The 21581-nt window shown below is 40.2% G+C and overlaps 1 protein-coding gene and 2 long non-coding RNA genes across 7 annotated transcripts in view; 2 read left to right on the forward strand and 1 right to left on the reverse strand.

The window, feature by feature from the left end:
* LOC5578153 (WD repeat-containing protein 7) overlaps positions 1–21581 on the reverse strand; it is a 75578-nt gene that overhangs the window by 27536 nt on the left and 26461 nt on the right. For 3 of the 5 annotated variants that reach the window (XM_021844705.1, XM_021844703.1, XM_021844702.1), the window contains exons 2-10: positions 17519–18495; positions 17211–17456; positions 16689–16909; positions 15185–15404; positions 15015–15129; positions 3053–3213; positions 2898–2992; positions 2767–2833; positions 2478–2546 (exon numbers count right to left, since the gene is read on the reverse strand). In XM_021844705.1, the coding sequence (XP_021700397.1) occupies positions 2478–2546; positions 2767–2833; positions 2898–2992; positions 3053–3213; positions 15015–15129; positions 15185–15404; positions 16689–16909; positions 17211–17456; positions 17519–18495 (2171 nt within the window). The remainder of the gene's footprint in view (positions 1–2477; positions 2547–2766; positions 2834–2897; positions 2993–3052; positions 3214–15014; positions 15130–15184; positions 15405–16688; positions 16910–17210; positions 17457–17518; positions 18496–21581) is intronic. The other 2 variants (XM_021844706.1, XM_021844704.1) reach the window with 1 other exon arrangement.
* On the forward strand, positions 9397–10194 carry LOC110676516. Its single transcript, XR_002500470.1, has 3 exons — positions 9397–9815; positions 9871–10026; positions 10094–10194. It is a non-coding gene; the product is annotated as an uncharacterized LOC110676516 (long non-coding RNA).
* Positions 11093–11908, forward strand: LOC110676517. Its single transcript, XR_002500471.1, has 3 exons — positions 11093–11224; positions 11283–11363; positions 11424–11908. It is a non-coding gene; the product is annotated as an uncharacterized LOC110676517 (long non-coding RNA).

Here is a 21581-nt window from a genome sequence, read left to right on the forward strand (position 1 = left end):
GGCAATTTTGGAGCTCCCCCATTGTATTTTTTTCTGTATGAAAATAAAAAAAAATATTTGTATGGCGCGTAAGAAATCTGATTCTTATATAGATTTCCTAGGAATTCATTAGAGAATTTCGTGCGGGATAACTCCATGAATGCTGGAAGCTAGCATGCTAGCTGGATGGATGGCCTCATTTGCCCTCTCTTCAAAAAAGGGCATAGATTGGATTGCGCCAATTACCGAGGAATAACACTCCTCAATTCGGCGTACAAAATAATGTCACGTATTCTGTTCAACAGATTGAGACCGCTTGAAGAGTCCTTCGTCGGCGAATACCAGGCTGGTTTTCGTGAGGGCCGATCGACGTCGGATCAAATGTTTACCCTGCGACAGATCCTCGATAAATTCCGGGAGTACAACTTGCAGACTCATCATCTGTTCATTGATTTCAAGGCGGCGTACGATTCAGTTAAAAGAAACGAGTTGTGGGAAATAATGATGGAACATGGCTTTCCGACGAAGCTGATTAGACTGATTCGTGCAACGTTGGAAGGATCGAAATCAAGTATACGTGTTGCGGATGAGATTTCCACATCCTTCGTAACCTTAGACGGATTGAAGCAGGGCGATGCACTTTCAAACCTATTGTTCAACATAGCGTTAGAAGGAGCAATAAGGAGAGCTTGCGTGCATAGGAATGGCACTATTATCACACGTTCGTATATGCTCCTTGGTTTTGCGGACGATATCGACATAATCGGGATTGATCGCCGAGCCGTGGAAGAGGCATACGTGCCTTTTAAAAGGGAGACAACGCGAATTGGGCTCATTATCAATACCACGAAGACAAAGTACATGGTCGCTGGTAGACATCGTGGGCCCATAGGTGATGTTGGTAGTGAGGTGGTGATAGGTGGTGATATATTTGAAGTAGTTGAAGAATTTGTGTACCTTGGAACTCTAGTGACTTGCGATAATGATGTTACCCGCGAGGTTAAAAGGCGTATTGCAGCTGCGAATCGGGCTTTTTACGGACTTCGTAACCAGCTAAAGTCCCGCAGCTTACAGACGAAGACCAAACTCGCGTTGTACAAGACTCTAATTCTTCCGGTAGCTCTGTACGGCCACGAATCTTGGACGTTGAAAGAGGTCGACCGGAGAGCTTTTGGGGTCTTTGAACGTAAAGTGCTGCGAACAATACTCGGCGGTAAATTGGACAATGGCATCTGGCGGCGTCGCATGAATCACGAGTTATACCAAGTTTATAATGAAATGGATATTGTTAAGCGTATAAAACACGGCAGGTTGCGGTGGGCTGGGCATGTAGCTCGCATGTCGGAGGAACGTCAAGCTAAACAAATATTCAGCAGGGAACCAGGGAGAGGCCGTCGCCTCCGTGGAAGGCCGCGCACCAGATGGCTTTTCGCAGTTGAGGAGGATTTAAGGTCGCTTAACGTTCAGGGCGACTGGAAGCGATTGGCCCAGGACCGGGTCCAATGGAGAAGGCTTCTTCATTCGGCGTAGATTCAACGCAATAGCAAGGAATTGTTGCCCATCAAGTATCAAGTAAGTAAGTAACTCCATGAATACAACTAGTAATTTCCTTAAGTTGTCTTTGGAAACCATTAGAGATTTCTAAAAGTTCTCAAGAAAGTCCTCAGTCCTCCAGGAATGCATCCAATGATTCTTCCATAAAGTTTTCTAGGATTTTTCATCGCTCTTCATCGAGGAATCTGTCGAGGAAATCCAGTAGAACGTATGAATTTGTATCTTCTAGGATTTACACCAGGGTTATTTGAGAGAACTTTTCTAAGCAATCAATAAAGAAATTCGAATTATGGATCATTTATGGTTGTGAGATAAGCAACATGAGAAATTTGCAATGACCGTTCAAAGTGTGGTCGATGGAAAATTCATCAGTGTTACGTCTGATTACGTTTTATACAAAAGTTCAGCATAATCATATAAACGCTGTTGAGGGCTTTTGGATGAAATTTATTAAAAAATGCCTTTGTCTACTGAGTATCAAAAATATGACTTTAGAGCCCATTTTTCTCAAAAATAAGGCTTAGAGACCTATCGTTAATAATAGAGACATTGTAGAGACTTACATGAAAATAGTGACAAGTCTTAAAAAGAGACATGCTTCTATCTCTGACGGTACCTTGAAAATAAAGCCAATAAAGTTACGCTGAAGCAAAATAAAGCTAAGCTAACACTTAAATATTGCACCAGAATTTTGTTTTCAAGTACCTATTTTAACTAATGTGTAAAGTTATAATTTCTTAAAAATACGGAACAAAAAATGGCAATTTGCGCAGCCTACCATGCATTTTAAGCGAATATTAAGTGCCATTGGTTTCACATGCAGTCTAATCTAATACATATGTACGTATAATAACTCTAAAACAATAAAATTCATTCTAAGCTTGCAGAGCTACACACTAACAATGTTAGCACAATCAACAGAAAAAGGGCATTTTGTAACGAACCGTGTTTGTCTTTCTCTTTTAGAATTTTTTCCATGTCGCCAGCTTTATTCTTCACGCGACCGAGGAAATCTAAATTCAAATTGTTCGGCAAAATCGTCGTTGGTTTTGTCAAAAGGACATTTTCGTATTAGCATAGAAGAAGAGAGAAAGAAAATAGCGTTCAATATAGGACGATTAGCACCAATTAAATCCTTTTCTTAAAGTGGTCGGCAGGATGCCATGCCCAATTGATTAGTTACAAGGTTATTTACTGATTAGAAGTAAGTGGAAGCTCTCAATTCAAACTCACCTGAGATTTTCTTGCCAGCCTCTGATGAGTGCGTTTCGGTTCCGGTGGGAATTAGAAGCCCTTCAGCCTGTAAATTTGAACAGGAAGTCAGTACAAATAGCTATCTTTGTTCCTTCAATAGATAATATTACCTCCAGAGTACTTGGACTCATGGCAGCGTATTCTTCAGCGTGCAGCTCGAAGATCAATCCTTCGATATCGAAGAACAAAATGTGACTTTCAGCGTCTGAAAATTACAATACGTTAGATCTAGTGGTATGATTATTCCATCGTGAATCGTACTTACCTTTCGGGTTAGTACGTAAACCTTGGATTATCAACGGACTGCTTCGGTTCTTCATCAAGAAGTCTCCATGCTGGTTATTGTGCGCGTGCAGTTGCTGCAACTGATGAATACCACGCTGCGTGGCGTGGCGAATGGCATTGAAATTGCGATGACGAAGGCCTCTGTAGTTTTTTTAAGAAGAAAATTGGAACAAAAGGATAAATCAGTGCATAAGAGACAGAATCGACAATTTACTAGAAAAAAAAGTTTTCTCCTTGGTTCTAAACGTATGATGCCTTCAAGGAAATTGATCGTAATCTAGCTTTGCATCTTCTAAGAAAAAAGTTAGATAAGGGTAGTTCTTATTGACAACGAATTTGAAGGACCAAAAGTGCTTAAACAAACAAATGGGCAAATGGGCTAAATTTTTCGATATAAGTTTTAGATTTTGTAGTCATGTTTCAAAAGTAAATTGATTGTTTATCAATACTTTTAATAATGAAAGAATTAGTCGAGTGTTGGATTATTTTGATGAGTATGGAATCATGTTCTAGAACCTATTGCACAGTATTCATCAAAAAGAGGATTAAAGTCTAAGTTTTGAGTCAACCTTTTTTCTCTGGGCTTGGGATTACATTTTCCATGACTCGGCACATATGGATATATTTTGTGGTGCAAAATATGTAGAGCCTACAGAACTCAATAGGACAATGGAAAACAAATTAAGAAATAATAAGACTTTTCATTTGCTCCTATTTATCTAACTTCGTAATCTAGCGGATGTTGATAGCGTTTTGTCGATCTAGAGTGAGTTGATATCCCCACATGACTCGATTTATTTTGACATGCGGCCACCTGATGCCGCCCGGAGAATTGCAGAGATATAAATACTATAAAAACGACATTATTCAGCCTTCAAATAGCAACAAGTTTACAAGAAGGTTAAAGTAATGAAAATTACGTGTCCCAAATTATTTATAATAGCTAATAGTAGTTAGAATTATCAACTTTAAGTTAGGGGAACATGGTCCAATTCGGACCTAGTAACAGTTTTTTGATCATGTCTTTTCAGCATGATGTACGGCATGAAAAGTTTTATGTTTTCTTGAAAGCCTGATTCAGCGCGCAAACTTTTCTCTCAGAGAGTTTTGTGATATCTCCCACCAGGACATGGCTAGACATGTTTGAACGAAGTTCTGCAAAAGTTCCGAATTGGACCAACCCTGTTCCAATTCGGACCCTCCATGTTCTAATTCGGACCACCCCATATTTTATCGTTTTTTACTACGATAGTTATGAAATAAAACTCCGATTTGTTTGGTATCAAAGCTTGTTGAACTTCTTCTATAAGCGCAAGCATAAAAAATCACTTCAATGTGTGAAAAATTCCAATTTAGTTCGAGTCAGAACCAGCTCAAGTAAAATGTGAATTTCATTAAAAAAAAACTTGGGTGAAATCTGAAACTAATTCAAAATTGAGCACAGTGAACTTTCCCCAACTCGATTTTAAACTGAACATTGTGTATTGGACAAATCGAGATACAGAAAATATTTTTTTTTAATTAAGAAGCTTCTTGTAAGAATCCATTTTTGCTTAAAATATAGTAAAATTTCAACAAATATAGAATCATATCAGTGACGGACTTGATGTAATGGTTAGAAAACACGCCTCTTACGCCGAGGACCTGGGATTGATTCCCATCCCCAAGGGTAGTCACGTATGATGTAAAAAGTTATTGTGACGATTTCCTTCGGAAAGAGTGAGAACAATTGCATGAAAATACCGTGTTGAAAAGGTTAACTTGTTCGGGAAACTGAAGGAGACAGCATCGAATCTTGGGACATCGAGTTGGAGAAGTATCGACGTACTTTCATTTTATGGTCAAAGTACGCTATATTAAAGTGATTATTTTCATGCTAAAATAACATTATATCGAGTAAGGGAAAGTTGATTGTATTGTTCTGAGCACTCGTAAAAGTTTTTTTTTGTTTCGTATTGTTATATAAATTTGGAACGCTGTATTCAAAATAGGCAGTGGTATTAAAAGAGATTATTTTAAGTAGCTGATTTATTGATTTCTTTTTCTGTGGACTACCGTATTTCATAGATTTTTCGAAGACTTTTACTTGACCGCAACAGGAACGAAGGCACCATCCATTTTCTGGCAAGTAGAGGAGACTTTCACGGATTGGAGCTTTTGAAATAGACTTCGTTCGTTGAAAATCAAGAGGTCCGTATTGAACCATATCAAAAGGTCCGGATTGGATCATTGCACATTTTGAGATGTTCAAACTAGTTGAGCACAAACAGTGCATAGACATTTCAAAACCATATGGTCAGATGAAAGCTTAGGCTTGAGGGATTCGATTATGAAATAACACAGAAAGATTGGAGAATTATTGTCAATTCCAGAAGCTTGGAAATAATGCTAACCGATAGCACACTAGAGCACTTCAAAACAACAAACTAATACAAAAATCAAACGAATTAAGTGAAAGGCGTCAAATGTTTTGTGTTAGATCCTAGCCAGCCGGTGGGTAGGAAAACGGTACACACGAACTTTATAATAGTATTGAGAAATGTTTGATGGCCCGAATTAGAACAGGGTCCGAATTGGACCACCTTCCCCTACTAGTTTAGGGATGCTCCAAAGCACCGACTTAGTACGTTTATCGTGAATTTATATTGAACTAGATGCGATGCATGGGAGTATGGTTTGGAGGAAATCATATATTAGCTTATAAACTTATTTTAGCTTTTCAAATCTATTATTGGTTGGGAAACAGAGAAATCTGGGCGGTAAGCATTCCTGTCGAACGCGTAAACCGAACAAGTACGATAAAGAAAACGATAATTTAAAAGTAAGTACATACTAGAATGATATCAATATATGCAACAGGGATTCACAATCGTCGCGAAAAGGAGCATTGTTGCGAAGTAATATTCCGAGGGGTTGGGTTGAAAACTTCGAATTCCAAAACCTCAAAAAGGGAGAATTGGCCAGGAACGAAAATTTCGCGGAAAAATTATACTATGAATCAAATCTTTACTAAGCGTATTCTTGAAGTGAATTTTTACGCAAATGTTACGTAAATGTCAGTCTCTTATAATAATAAAACAAATATAAAATAAATAAAAAAATAAACCGTTTTCTCGTATTCTTGGTACATGAACAATTCGATGATCCTGGAAAGATTAGTTCTGCTTCTTATTGTTTATTTTTTTACACGACACAAAATCTTCATTATGTTTATATAAATAAAACATTTTCTCTCTTTTGCGCTCACAATCGTTTGTCGTAAATTTCATAGATTGGGATACAATCTAAAAAAATGTCCTGATAAACCCAGGGGGCAATATTGTTGCAACCTTTACAACTCGTGATTGTGCAGTTATTTTGAATACAAAATCATATTTTTGTTATGGTTGTTATTCGATAATTTTTTTCCTTACTTTTTTATTTGTTAGGCACTCCGTGCACTTCGCGACTACTATGCCGAGTATCATATACAGAATCTATTTATTGTTCTTATTGCTATTGCCCATCGCACGGTGACGTCATCAGGAAATCTCTCTCTTCCCTCTTTCGGGAAATCTGAAAACAACGGTGCCAGTACCTGTCAAAGTTGACAGGTACTGGCACCATTGTTTTCAAGCTTTGTTGAAGAGCGAAAGACAAAGAATTTTGCCGTGAAATGCCTAATTTCTCCCATACCGAGCAGGTAGAGGGGAGTGCTGTCGTTGGTCCAATCCATATCCATATCGAAGTCCATTGGTGTGCGGTGGTTCATTTTGCCATGTTTATGTGTTGTGTGAGGCAACAGCCTACAAAGAGGATCAGTGTGACTCAGTCACCATCCGATACTGACGAAGGATGAATGTGTTCTTCCCCAATACACGGTTCTTCGTGCGGCGTCTTCTGGTGGCTGGACGGAGTTTTTTTTTGAGTGGGGGGATTGGGAATCGAACCCATGACCTTGTGGAGCGAAAGCGTAACCTCGAGGCTACGGGACCCCCCTAGTTATTCGATAATGCAGCAATACTTGTCAACGCAGAGAAAGTTCTCGAAAATTGCAGTCCACAGCCTAAAAATTCGAACGCAGGAGATTTGTGGAATTGGATTGTTGCAACAAGAACTAGAGAGAAAAATACCTTTTTACCCTTCTTACAACCATAAGAAGGGTATAAAGATCGCTTGAAAAACCGACTTTTGATCCGAGGCCCGGAGGGCCAAGTCTCATATACCAATCGATAGAGCTCGACGAACTGAGCACATGTCCGTGTGTGTGTATGTGTGTGTGTATGTGTGTGTGTATGTGTGTGTGTGTTACAAAAAATGTCACTCAATTATCTCAGCCGTTTGTCAACCGATTTAAACACTTTTAGCTCTAAAAGAAAGCTACAACATTCCCATAGAACGCTATTGAATTTCATTGCGATCGGACATTTCGTTACAGAGTTATGATTCAAACAGTATCGTGAAGTACTAGAAAAGCATATTCTAATATTTTCAACTGTCTGCATTTTGATCGATATCTCAGCCATTTTTGAACCGATTTAAGTTCTTTTATCAGCTAATGAAAGCTCTGACATTCAATCATAAGCCTTCAAATTTTCATTGAAATCGGATTACTAGTTTCAGAGATATCATTGGAAGAATTTTCTAAAGTACTGGAAAAAAATTTCTCTGAAATATTCATTTTTTTACATTTTGATCAATTTCTCAGCTATTTTTAATCCAATTTAAGCTCTTCTTTCGTCGATTGAAAGCTCGGATATCATTCACAACCATATTGCAATCGAATTATAAATTACAGAGATAAAAATCATTATTTTCAAATATCTCTAAAATTCCCCTTTTTTTAATTTAAACTTGCACATAAATCTTAAAAAATCGCTGGCAAAATCATTTTAGGACATCAATTTTTTATTTTTCGATATTATTTTACAGGATGGCAACATGGGTTTATAGACCCTCTTAAACTATGATAATAAGCGTATGAAAACTAATAAAGTTCGATATCCGCCTTTAGACGTGCAGTTTCCTGGACTTTTTCGCAAACCATTAAACTATTAGGGCAGATAGAACATAGTCACAACATCCTAAAGTTTAGTTATACACCGGGGATTCGCTGGTTGGAACACGACTGCCTTCCATCTAGCGAATCCGACCCGTTAGTAGGAAAGACTGACAGCTGGTGAAAATGCTCCACACGAACGCATCTGGACAGCAAATCGCCACAAAACGCACATATACATACGCATTTGTTCTATATATGGAGACTTCAAAGCGACGATTCTCAGACGTCAAAGTCAGTTCGACATTTTCTGTTGACATTTGAGTGCTTTTAGTTGGAATATTTTCCAACCAGCGAACATCCAACCATCGAGTCATTCCATGTAGCGGAACCCCAACGAGCGAATCCCCACTGTACTGGTACAAGGTTCCAAATGAATGATGAATAATAATTATCTCATACCTGTATGGAAATGTAAGAAGGGTTCAGTCTCACCATCGGTGGATTAAGTCAGGTTTTTTTGTTACATGTTGGTTGACAATTCATTCACTGAGGCAGTGCTTCGGAGAGCCCAAACAAGATGGTTTGTGTTTCGTTTTCGAGCGTTTTGCTGGGCAGTGCTTCGGAGAGCTCAAACAAGACGGTTTGTTTTCGGGACGCCGGGAGTTTGTGGTTCGTTTTCGCGCGTTTTGCTGGGCAGGGCTTCGGAAAGCCCAAGTAAGACGGTTCGTTTTCGGGACGTCGGGAGTCTGTTTTTGTTTTTCGTTTCGCGCGTTTGCTGGGCAGTGTTTTGAAAAGCCCAAGCAAGACGGTTCGTTTTCGAGACGCCGAGTAGTTTTACGGTTCGCGTTGTGTGAGTGCGAAAAGATATACGTGTTCAGTCGAGGATGGATTACCAACTGGTGAGCTCGTTTCATGGTTATAATGACACATTTTTTCATGACAGCGTTAATTTTATGTAATATTCAAACAAACTTTGTATGGTTCGTCACTACAAGTGTCGGCATTATGCCTGTTTTATATAATTTCTATATACATATATTTTCTCTCTTTAACGTTACTAAAACATCTTTTGAATGATTCAACATTATGGATGTTGACATATATTTTAAAAATCCTACCAAAAAGTTTTCATCTAAAGACAAAAATGTACAGCGTTACTCTTCTGTAATTTTCAAACAAACTATGTATGGTTCGTCACTATAAGTGTCGGCACCTTTCCTGTTTCATATTATTTAAAATATATACATATATTTTTCTCTTTTCGCCATTACAAAAAACATCTTTTGAATGGTTCGACATATTGAATGTTGACGTATTTTTTAAATCTTCTGTTACATTATAGAAATTATGTATTAGCATTGAGTAGTATTTGTTATGCGTGCATACTTTATAGCATAAATTCCAAACGAAAATATCCAAGCCCACTGGGAACTCTATCTTGAAAACAAATACGATAGTGAAAATCGGTCATCCACTGAACAAAAACCAACCGCATCCGTTCGTCCTCACACACCGACACTCGTCAACGTCCGTGAGGAGTATTAAATTGACCGGCGTTGGAAAAAGTCAGTGCCCAGTCTGCCGGAGTGAAACCGCGTGAAAGTGTACTTTAAGATTGGTCAGAAAGCCAACAAGGCTAAGGCTTCAGTCAGATCCCAGTTAGAACCGCCAAGCGCCACCGAATCAGTAAATTGTCCCAGAGCATCAACACGGTACTGCGCAGTTTGGAAGCAGAAAAACTGTTCGGAAAATCCAACAAAAGGTGAGTGCTCGGCCGGAAGCAATGGCCAGTCAGTTAATAAGGCGTTTAACCCTAGGAAAACGAGGCGTGATCCCCAAAAGTACCGTCGGGATTCATTAGGCGGCACCAACGATACGCCCACGTGCAAATCCAACACGGAGATCAAGGGTAGAGGCACGTCCAAGCCGATCAGCACATCAAACGGACCACGGACGGAATCATTGACTCCGAGGTGAGTGATAGCTACCAGCAGTTCCGGAAGGAACTAGTCATCAGTGACATTTCCCTTTATTCCAAAGCACGCACTTCGGTCCTCGAGCTGTTTGGACGGTCTGAGCCAGCTTAACTGCAACTAGCACTTAGGGGAAGACGGGGTAAGACCGCCCGCCTAAGCAATTTAATTCATATGTCAAAATCAAGAATCAATAAATCCTTTTTCGACGCAGCATGTCGTGTTTTGACGCATTAGGCATGATCAAAAAATATCACAGGTGTTGTATTTCTAAAAAATATTTATTTCTTGAAGCTTTAAAAAAGTGATGTCTTATCACGATTATTTTTAGCGACGGGGTAAAACCGCCCACCCACGGGGTTAGAGCGACCACCACAATATTCGTACACAATTTTGCAAAAAAATATATCAGTTCCCTGTGATTCTAAAAAGTATAATGTTTTATGAATTCTACATTGATAAACGTGGATATTGAATCATTTTTAGGATTAATTTTTCTTAAAAACTTGAATATATACTTATTAGTACCTTGAAACACCCATATTTTGGAAAAACTATGCGGGTTTAGCTTGTATTTTTTCACAAAATTGATTTCATTTCACTTGAACAGTAATGTACAACGTAGTTACAGCTTTTAAAATGGTTTACACAGTTATTTGGTATAAATCAGGGGTGGCGGTCTTACCCCGTCAACAATGGTCGGTTTTACCCCGCTTGCGCAATTTTCACAACTATGGCCTCATTTCAAAGCTTAATATTTACAATTCATATTTCACTTCACCGAAGCATATTTTACATTTCTGTTAAAGCATACACGGGTAATTTGTTATGTTTTACCAAAAAAATCCCTTCCGAAATTTTTAAGTGAGCATCTGTTAAATTTAGATCAAATTCACTATCGACATGCAGAAACTTTGTTTTTGACATTTGTTATGACAAATTTGATGTAAATATCACACTAAATGCTCCGGAATGTCAAAAATCTTGTGTTCATGGAAAGTGCTTGGTGAACTTTTAATAAAATTGCCATTTTTCTGCCAAACTGAAGGTGGTCCGTCTTACCCCGGCGGGCGCTCTTACCCCGTCTTCCCCTACAGAGGAATACCAGTACGGAAGGCTCGCCGACGACGGCACTAGACAGTATCATCTCCAATTGCGCGGTGACTCACGACCACCGAATATTGCGGTAATCAGCTTCGTAAATCATTTCCATCGCAAAAGCCTGCAGATGGATTAACGAAGTGCTCTCCTTGCAGATCCATCCTTCTCATTAGAAGCTAGACCGGCCATCGGCCAACTGCGAGAGTTGTGCAGGACAGAAAAGCCTCCCACTGGAAGTGAGTAGCCTCATTCGAATTTGATGACTTGCGACGATGCTAACTGGAGGAACGTGCCAGGGCTTTTCTTTTCATCATTACAGTTTCGAAGCTTTCGGAGTGCAGTCAGATCGGACGTCTGTGTGCAGTCGGACGCAGGGAGCGGATCACCCCGTCACGGTAGCGAACCGTTGATGCGAAAGGGTAAGGGACGCTCAGGAATCTCCAGACCACTCACCATCAGTAGGCGCCAATCTCGCTTCTGTGGCCGAACACAGGGAGCGAAGCGTACAGTTGAAGCGAGGCGCAGACTTCAGTTCGCTGGTGACAGGCACTGCGGCATACCCGGACAGTTGCGGTGACGAGTCGGTGTGAGGCAAGAGGTGCAGGATGCAGAGATTCGGTAGGAAACAAGGGTGCACCCAAGAAGAGTTTCGTGAGTACCACTAGTATAAGAAAATGAATGGAATGAAGAAGAAAGCAAGTCAGAGTTAGGGAATAGAAGGCAGATAAGGGTGATGATGACCAGTATGCTAAATAAAATAATTGCACAATGATTTAAGCTATTTGTGGCGTTTTTATGTTGCTAGCCGGTCCGACCGATGCATTTCAGTTCCGCAGAGGTCGTTTCACAACACTTCTAAAAAAAACTTCTCGAGACAAAATGCAAACCTAGATTGAAGTTTAGGTTGTCTTTTTCTTCCTTATCCATGTTGACTTCCAGATCTTTTCCTCCCTCACTAATAAACACCCTTCCCGTGGTGATTGTGCAGATGCAGAGGTATTCTCGGTCTCTAGAAGTAACAATCATTACACTCTAACATTCCTTCCCCATCCTAACTGACTGTAAGGACTTGGCCGGCGCCGTTATTGATCAATAATATTTGATCTGCTAAAATTGTACTTCGAGAATAAGCGGAAACTCTCATCTCTTATTCATTTGGATCGTAGTGCAATTCTTACCAGGTCTGATCAATCACGGAGTAGCAACAATTGACTTGTACAGTCAGTCTATGCTATGCTATGCTATGCATGTTGGTTGACAATTCATTCACTGATTGCTGGCTTTCGAAAGATTTATATAAAACAATTAAACATAATATGCTCTTGGCCTATCGCTAGCTATTCAGGCGAATCCTGACTTGTTGTGAAAGCAATGTAGGTATGATATGCGAACAGTTTAAACGCTGAATGAATCGCATTCGCTCTGCGCACGATTGTATACATGAGCAGGGCTGGGAATGGTAGGGTAACCAATATATGTTGGACCCCCTGGGCCATTTTCAGTTTAAATCGAAAGGCCAACTCAATTCGCATGCCATTTGAAAAGATAGGACTATTCCGCACTTGCCGTTTGTACATAGAAACTGTGTTTGTTTTATCTGAAATTAATTTAATTTAATCAGTTCCTCCATGCAACCGTTACAACACGTTACACACAGAAATTGAAGCCGTCAGAAATTTTTCAAATTTAAACAAAAACTTTTTTCAAATTTCTGAACTAAAAGCGTAGAATTACTTCGGTTTTCCTTTGTCAATCAATTGATTAGACTGTTGGCAAGCATATTATAAACCAGTGTCGTGGACTTTGTCGCCAAACGATGAAAAATGCCGGGTGTCAAAAATATATACTTTGAGAGTTCAAAATGTATTGGTGTGTCCAAAATAATGTAAAACAATACTTCACAATTCAATTACCGTAAGGACGCCATTCACCGCTCGTTTAACAGCATTTCAACATGTTAAATTCTGTAAAAAATCGGTTATTCGATATTTTTTACAACTTTTTGCGCAAGGTGCAAGATAAAACATTTATTGTTGTAGGAAAAAAGTTGGAATGTGAAAAATGTATATTGGTACCGAATAACATATATGTCAATGTTACAGGTTTATGGCGCCATTCACCGCTCATCCTAAGTATGAAGACCCATATACAGCACTAGTAAGAAATCAATTACTTTTATAGCTGGTTGTTGTGTTTGTAATATAGTATGGCAACATATTAAACCGTGGCAGCTAAGAAGCATTTTCCGATCTGCCATTATAAAATCATTGTTAAACTCATGTTTAACGCCTTAAACAGCCTAAAATTATGTTTTATAAATAATATAGAATATAAAATCATATGAATTTCATTCTGATACAATCCATTTTGGTATACTAATACATGCTGATAACTTTTATTGCGAAAATTCGTTCAGGTTTTTCAAAATATTTCAATGAGCGGTGAATGGCGTCCTTACGGTATTTTCTACGTTTCTTGGATCGTACATGACTGTATGGGCATTTTTATCTCGTAGAGGTAGTTTTTCTCTACATTTTCGTTCCAATTAATTAATTGGAACAAAAAACTAAAATCACTTCCTTAGGAGGTCCAAAATATTTACGACCGTTACCCTAATGGTAGTAGGTAAGCCTGAATTACTCGAAACTCACGTGGCTCTTCTCACTACAGTAGTTTAAAATCGTGAATCTTATCCAGTAACCTATGTTGGGTGTATGAATTTTCTAAATCAGTAGTGTTTGAAAGCTGAAAATGCGGGAAATGCAATGGGAAGTAGAACATTTTTCTGCAGTAGTTTTGGGTTACCCTAGGCAAAGGGTATTTTGCTACTTTCAAGGCATTTTGCCTACAGCAACGATAGGCGTGAGTTTCACTGGATTTGCTGCGCTTGCCTACTGTAGTGCGAATCTCATGACTTTTCCTAACCAGGGATTGAATCCTGAGAAAATTGAGAGAATCTCTCACGTATCGCTCTCTGTAACTACCATAACATGCTGCACATTACGAGAGACTGTTTATCGTATACTGCTACAACTTTGATCAGATTGGGGGGATAGTAGTGCATGATAAAACCCCTCTAAACAAGCTCCAAGCCTGGGGGACACTATTGCTATTGGAAGTTTGTGGATTGTTTATCGTGCCAGTAAAGAAAAACACACATCCCCAACGGTAAACAAGCGAGAAAAATGGATTTTATCATCGCTCTCTCTTTGGGGCTCTCGCTCGATGCTTCCATTTATCAGACTTGTTACACCTTGCGATACAATGACGATCGTGGACCACAACAGATGGGATGTTTTCCTTTGCTTGCTTTGATCGTGCTTCATACTCAAATGAGAGCGAATTCTGCAATGCCAGTTCCTAACTGTACATGAGTTGGATGGATATGGGTTATGAAGAAGATCTGAGTGAGCTGTAGGGATTTGAATTTGAAACTTGTAGTTTTATGAGCTACTTTGTCATCAAGTGGCTCAGTAGCTTAGTTGGTAAAGGACTCGTCTAGCATACAAGAGTCGCGGGTTCGAATCCCACCTGAGCAAGAGTTTTTTTTTTATAATTTATCTATTTCTACCATTTGTAATGAATTACTAAGCTATTATGATTTACTAAGTTCGAAATAAGAGTTAGAACAAAACATCTTGGGCAAAGTTGTTCATAATAAATAACATTTTTAAAAAGTTTGTTGAAGAACGCAACAAATTATCTCAAAGAAAAAAATTGAACCTAAATAAGGTTTACCCTATCTAATTTGAATCTATGAAAATGCAAAATTCAATCACGAAAGACTTCGCACGTCTAAAACCTACAAGAATAGAGTAAAATGTGTTTTTTCCTGCCAAATTGTCGGTTCGGACCATTTTGCGATACATTTTAGCATCGATACGTACCTGAAGAAATGAACGGCAGGATTTGACAAGCCCATTTCGGAAGTTGATCCACTGCTGCTTCCTGAATCGCCCATGTTTTCATCGCATGCATTCATCACTTCTTCGGCAATAATTCCTGAAATTAAGAAATATTCATTCAGTACCCTTCTTCAATTCTTTTCCTATCGTACCATGCAAAACCCTATCCAGGTGGCCGGTTTCCATCTGCCACACGTACACGGTACCATCCGAGCATCCCACAATCAGGAAATCATCCAACGGACGCCACTTGATGGACACGACGGGGAAAAGATGCCGACTGGCCAGTGTTACACATTTCCTTTCCTGCAGACTCAGCAACGTTACCGAGTGGTCAGAGGCAACCGAACAAATGCACTTCAGAATTCTAGGCTGTAAAGAAATCACAAAAAGATTTTTTTTGTATGGTATTCAGTTGGAGCTGCCTGACAGCTTTACTTGTCAAGGCTGAACCCCCGGTCTGGCTTTTGCCAAGTCTCCCCTCTACCAGGACCAATACTCAGACCTCAGACCATTGCCTAGTCCAATGGCGCCCACAAGAACACTGCTTTTTTATTAGTATTGTAACGTGGTAGTTTTTGAAAAGTACCCATATTCTCTTGCTTCTGCGAAAAGGAAGCATTGTGAAAATCAGCAGCTGCATCAGAATTTGTTTGAAATAGTAGTGTAGTAGTGTCATTACTAATACTGTCTAGTCGAAATGGTTTTGAATAATTTGTCATTCAAGTGCTATTCTGATTACTCCTGTCTTTCACGTAAGATTAAAGTCTTAAATGTCAATTGTCGTCAAGTCTGAACAAAATTAGGCTGTTTAGTAGTAGTTCTAGTTAATTTCATTTTTTGTTGTTAAAAGTATTTATTGGTCATTACGTTCATATATCCTTAAAGAAAAAAGTCGCTTTCCTTGTCTGTTCAACAATTTTTCGAAACTAGCAAGTGTACCCTAATGATCGATCTCAGCGTCTTACTTTCCATAGTCATTTTTATAGTGAATATTGAAGAGTAAAGTTACCTTAGGCTTCTATTACAGTCTCCTACAAGATTCGCTTTTCGGTGGCAAATGCAATGCTTCACAACGCCTACTTTCTACTTGTAAATTTTGCGAAAATGAAGCTGGAATTAGATTATTTATACCGCTGTTACAAAAGAGGTTATTCTTATTATGGCAATGTAAAAACCATATTAAAATAAGATTGTCGCCACTTATTTCTACTCAGTGAATCTACTAGTCATTTTCCTAAGAGTTCCTAAGTATTCCCTACGTCGTATATGATAACGATGTATCTAGCTAGCTAATAGTAAGAGTAGCTACGGATCATTCTGGTTAGCAAAAGGCAAACTGAACGTCACCAATAGTATTAATGTCCACTTCGAATAGATTAATTATTTGAAATGGGCATCAATTCTATCAATGACGCAGAATGTCCGTTGGATCACATCCGAGATATTATTGCGTCTATGCCATATGAATTATGACGTGGCTTTAAGCAAAAAATGCCAAAATGTGATACCACCACTACAGGTTACGCCTTTGGTTTCCATCATATGGGCTAATGGATTATGCCCTCCCATCGCGGCAAGGTCGCATAACCAAGGAGAGGGATAAAGAAATCACAAAAAGATTATTGAACTTAAAATCAACTGTGCTAAACTCACGCTGCATGTCGCCGGTGGCACTAGCAGCTGGGTGATTTCTCCAGCGTGGACGCAGAACCGATGAAGCAACTGGCCGCTGTACAGATCCCACAGGCATACGGCAAAATCGACTCCACCGGAAACGAGATGAGACTTGTCGTAGCGAGGATGCGCCAACGATGGACACAGCAAACAGTTCACGCGGCCACTGTGTCCATTCAGGATTTGATGCCGGGGCCAGTCTGAAAGTGGAAAGTTTGAACATTAGTGTAGGCTTCTTCTTCTTCTTCTTGACATTATGTCCTCACTGGGACAGAGCCTGCTTCTCAGCTTAGTGTTCTTATGAGCACTTTCACAGTTATTAACTGAGAACTTACTTTCTAAAAGTTGCCATATTCGCATTCGTATATCGTGTGGCAGTTATAGGAAATCTCATATACATAATATGGAACTGTTTCAGTAGGGTAGGGGCAGTTTCATACTCACATTCCCATGAATTTATTATTTGTCAAAATTAGATTATTTGATTTTGATTTAACTTACCACTTAATTCCTGATGCTGCCCATACAGCAAGTGAAGCATCACAGTTTGCGTAGCCGGCACTATAATAATGCTTCCGTCCTCACGCCCAACGACCAACCGGCTTTGCAGCGGAAGATAGATGCTGGCCGTCAACTTGATCATCGGTTCGCTGCTATTGCGGTACAGCTGATCCAGGATGCCCACCGGCAGCGGGTTCATTTTGTTCCATGCCTCTTCCAAGCTGGTACAAATGGTCGATTCAAGAGCTAAAAGGAAAATCAGAAGTTAAGAATAAGAAATTCGATTTGAAACGAAAAGGGATACTCACTGGAAGGCAATCTCTTCTCATTCTGAATCACTTTGATTTGCTCCATGGATATATCCGGAACGGCCCAGATATTGATGAATCCTTCGGAATCTCCGCGCAGAAGATACTTCTGGGTCTTGCCACCACGAGTCGATGTGACCAGCTTCATAGTGGGCGGACAGGACAACGGTTTTTCGCCTGTTTGTGACAGAACGCAGTACAAGAATGGGGAATCCTTGCCAATCGATGGGCCGTGGAAATCTTTGTTATCCGGAATGCTGTTTGCCGGCAACCGATACATGTATCCTTTTCCTTCGTCAGACCACAGAATGACCCGGTCATTGGCCAAGAAGTCACCTCCCATCCAACGTTCTCCGGAAGGAGAAATCACACTGCACAGCACGGTAAAGTCTCCAGCATCGTAAATTTGCCAATATTTGGCGCAAACAATCAGAACCGTGCGCTGGTTCTGCGAACAGCAGTTCATCGTTATGGCATTCAGACACCGAATTTGCTTGGATTCATTCTCGTAAATTGGTTCGGAATACTTATTCTCATTTCCGATCAGCGTCCATACTTTAACGGTTCCCGTCGTTGTTATAGCCAACACGACATCATCCTTGCGCTTGGAGGGCCTCAAAACGTGCAGCGCCGAAATCCAATCCGGATTGACCTTGGAACTCAACGAGAACAGCACTTCCAAGCTGAACGGATCCATCACCATGATTTCCGCATAGTATCCGTTACAGAACAGACGAATATCGTCACAATTCGCCATACGATAGGCTTGGATGTTTGTATGGACCTGTGCCATTTTGATGCTCTCGGTGCACTTGCCATCGACCAGATCCCAGGTGCACATCTCTCCGTTCTCGGACGAACTCACCAGAAAGTTGTTGTCCTGTATGATAGAGGCACGGGTCAAACAGAGCACTGGAGCGGTATGGCCAACCAGCAAACAGCGAGGGGTCATTTGCAGCGTGTCCGGGTCCACTTGCCTGAAATGAGCGAGTCATGTGGAGTATTTTAAGAGAATTGCTGAGAAATAAGATGATATCATAGTTTTCTAAGTGTCTTGAAACATTGGGGACAGGCCTGATGTAGTAGAACTTACGCCTCTCACGCTGAGGACCTTGGACCGAATCACATCCCCGAGATAGTCACTTATGACGAAAATGTTATAGTGACGACTTCCTTCGGAAGGGAAGCCGTTGGTCCCGAGATGAACTAGCCCAGGGTTAAAAATCTCTTTAATAAAGATAAAGAAAATGGCTTGAAATTAGGAACTTTATAGTCCTTATGCTTGAAAAGAGAGATAAAACAGGTACCAAAAATGGTTGAAAAAATAAAGGAATAGAGATCAAGCAAGAACCAAGAGAACAAAAAGAAGTCAAACGGAACTAAAAGATAAGAGTTTTCATAAAGAATCCAACCAAGCAGCACATCACTATTTTAAGAAGTTTTTTTTAAGGAAACACTTAGAATATTTCTAAGAGTTGTTTTTTTCAATTAATTGTTACATTACAACAAGTATTACTGCTTGTAATACTGTATGAATTCTTCATAGTTTTCTCCGGGAACTTCGACATTCATTCATGTGTTTCTTCAGATCTTATGCTTAAGATCCGATGTGTCCTTCAGATACTATTCTGAGAATTTTTTATGAGTTCATTTGATGATTTTTTTTTACGTTTTTTACGGACTTTTAAGCAATTCTCGAGAACAGTCTTATTTGTGCATCGGTACCCGAGAAGGAAAGAATAACTCGCAATAACGTATGCATACCATATTTTGGTATCATACCATAATTAGGTATTGTTCAGTTGTCAATACCTCATTTTGGTCTTATAATGGTATTTGAAAAACATGTTTAAAACAATTAAAAATACTTCATTTTGGTATTCGATAGCTATTGAAGACTGCTGGAGATATTGAAAAATTTCACTTTTATATGGAAATCCATCAAGTATTATTTAGGTATTACAATACCTGATCTAGTTATCAGTTTGGTATTTGTAGAATATGCATGAGGTATTATTTGAGGTATTTTACCTCTTATGCAGGGCTCATTCATACCTCATCCAGGTTGTAAGTATTGGAAATTATCTGGTATGGAATACCTCAGTTTGGTAATCAGTAGTTATTTTCTTCTGCTCGGGTACGTGTCACATCGATATCGTTCGCTCTGTATAGCAAGTCAATAACAATCGTTTTTGTTTCTATCCCTTATATCATACCCTTGCATTGTCTCAACTCTTCCGTTGAGCGGTACAATGCCGGACACCGGTGATGATACCAACCGGCCAAAGCAGCGGATTAGAAACTACAACGAAGCTTACACTGGACCGTACCTGGTAATTGCGGAATCTTCCAATAGCAATATCGTGGCGCCCAAAATCGCTAAGATGCTTATCCAAAAATTCGACCGGGATTATGTGCGTTCCATACCAATGACAAAGAAGAAGATGAAAATTTTGTTCCGTTCACGTCAGGCAGCCAACCAACTGGTGATCATGGAGCAGGAACACAAAGCAAAATTGATTCAGGATGGAAACCCATATCGAATCGAACGAGGTAGTGGAGGTAATGGCGGAAGTTTTGGAGGTTGCAACCGAAGACCAGGAATCAAGAGCTAAAATTCGAGAGCATGCAACATAATTTTACTGAATGAAACACATCTTGATAATACTATCTACTTCAACTTGCCCAATCATTCTATATTTCGCAAGGATGATCGGTGCAACTCAATGGGAGTTGCGCTGGTGATTCGGAAAGAACTACACCCCACCACATTCCAACTAAACGTTCCCGTCAGTATTCAACATATATCCTGTCAACTCAGAACTAGTCTAGCACTAATCACGGTGGCGTCTGTGTACATCCACCCACAAGCTAATGTTTTGGAAAACGGATTATCTCATTTTCTTCGGTCCGTACCAAAACCTTGCGTCATTGGTGGAGATTTTAATGCGAAACACCCGCTATGGGGCAATAATACAGAAAATCAACGAGGTCGATGTTTATATGATGCTTTAGAAAGCGGAAATCTCGTTGTACTTAACAACGGTGATGCAACTCGTTACGACGCAAATAATTCGTGGAGTGCAATTGATGTCACCATAGTCTCACCCGAACTGAGCTTGATGTTTGACTGGGAAGTCCAGGAGAACCCCACGGGAAGCGATCATTTCCCTATCGTATTTGGATTACTGGGAACCACAGAGGACCAAAGACGTAGCAAATTGAACTGGAGAAAAATCAATTGGGAGACTTACGCTAATAAGATTGAAGACGACCTTGCCGCATTCACAGGGTCGTTGGATCCTATCCGATTCTTTCGTCTGGTATGGAATGCTCTGACACATTCCGCACGAAACCCCTCTCCAAGAACTAACAAGATGAAGATTCCGCAACCATATTGGGACGATGAACTTACTTACTTACTTATTTGGCTTTACATCAATTATCTTGATAAAGCCTCGCCAACAATATTTCGCCAATTCCCTCGGATCATGGCCGCTTCTCTCCATCCTCGACTGTGACCCACGCTCTCCAGGTCCTGGTGTACCTGGTCAATCCACCTAGCTCGCTGCGCCCCACGCCTTCTTGTTCCGACCGGATTCGTGGCGAACACCATCTTTACAGGGTTGTTGTCCGGCATTCTTGCAACATGCCCTGCCCAGCGTATCCTTCCAGCTTTAGCTACCTTCACGATACTGGGTTCGCCGTAGAGTTGAGCGAGCTCGTGGTTCATCCTTCGCCGCCACACGCCGTTCTCCTGCACGCCGCCGAAGATCGACCTTAGCACTCGGCGTTCGAAAACCCCAAGAGCTTGCAAGTCCTCCTCGACCATAGTCCAGTTTTGTACATCGTGCATTTGGTGCGGGGGTGAATCTTTCTTGACCGCAGTTTCTTCTGGAGCCCATAGTAGACTTCCGCTGATGAAGCGCCTTCGTATTTCCCGACTAACATTGTTATCAGCCGTCAACAAGGATCTGAGGTAGACGAACTCGTCCACCACCTCGAAGGTATCTCCGTCTATCGTAACACTGCTTCCTAGGCGGGCCCTGTCGCGCTCAGTTCC

The sequence above is a fragment of the Aedes aegypti genome, chromosome 2 (genome assembly GCF_002204515.2).
Source record: "Aedes aegypti strain LVP_AGWG chromosome 2, AaegL5.0 Primary Assembly, whole genome shotgun sequence".
In the NCBI taxonomy this organism is placed as follows: Eukaryota; Metazoa; Arthropoda; class Insecta; order Diptera; family Culicidae; genus Aedes; species Aedes aegypti.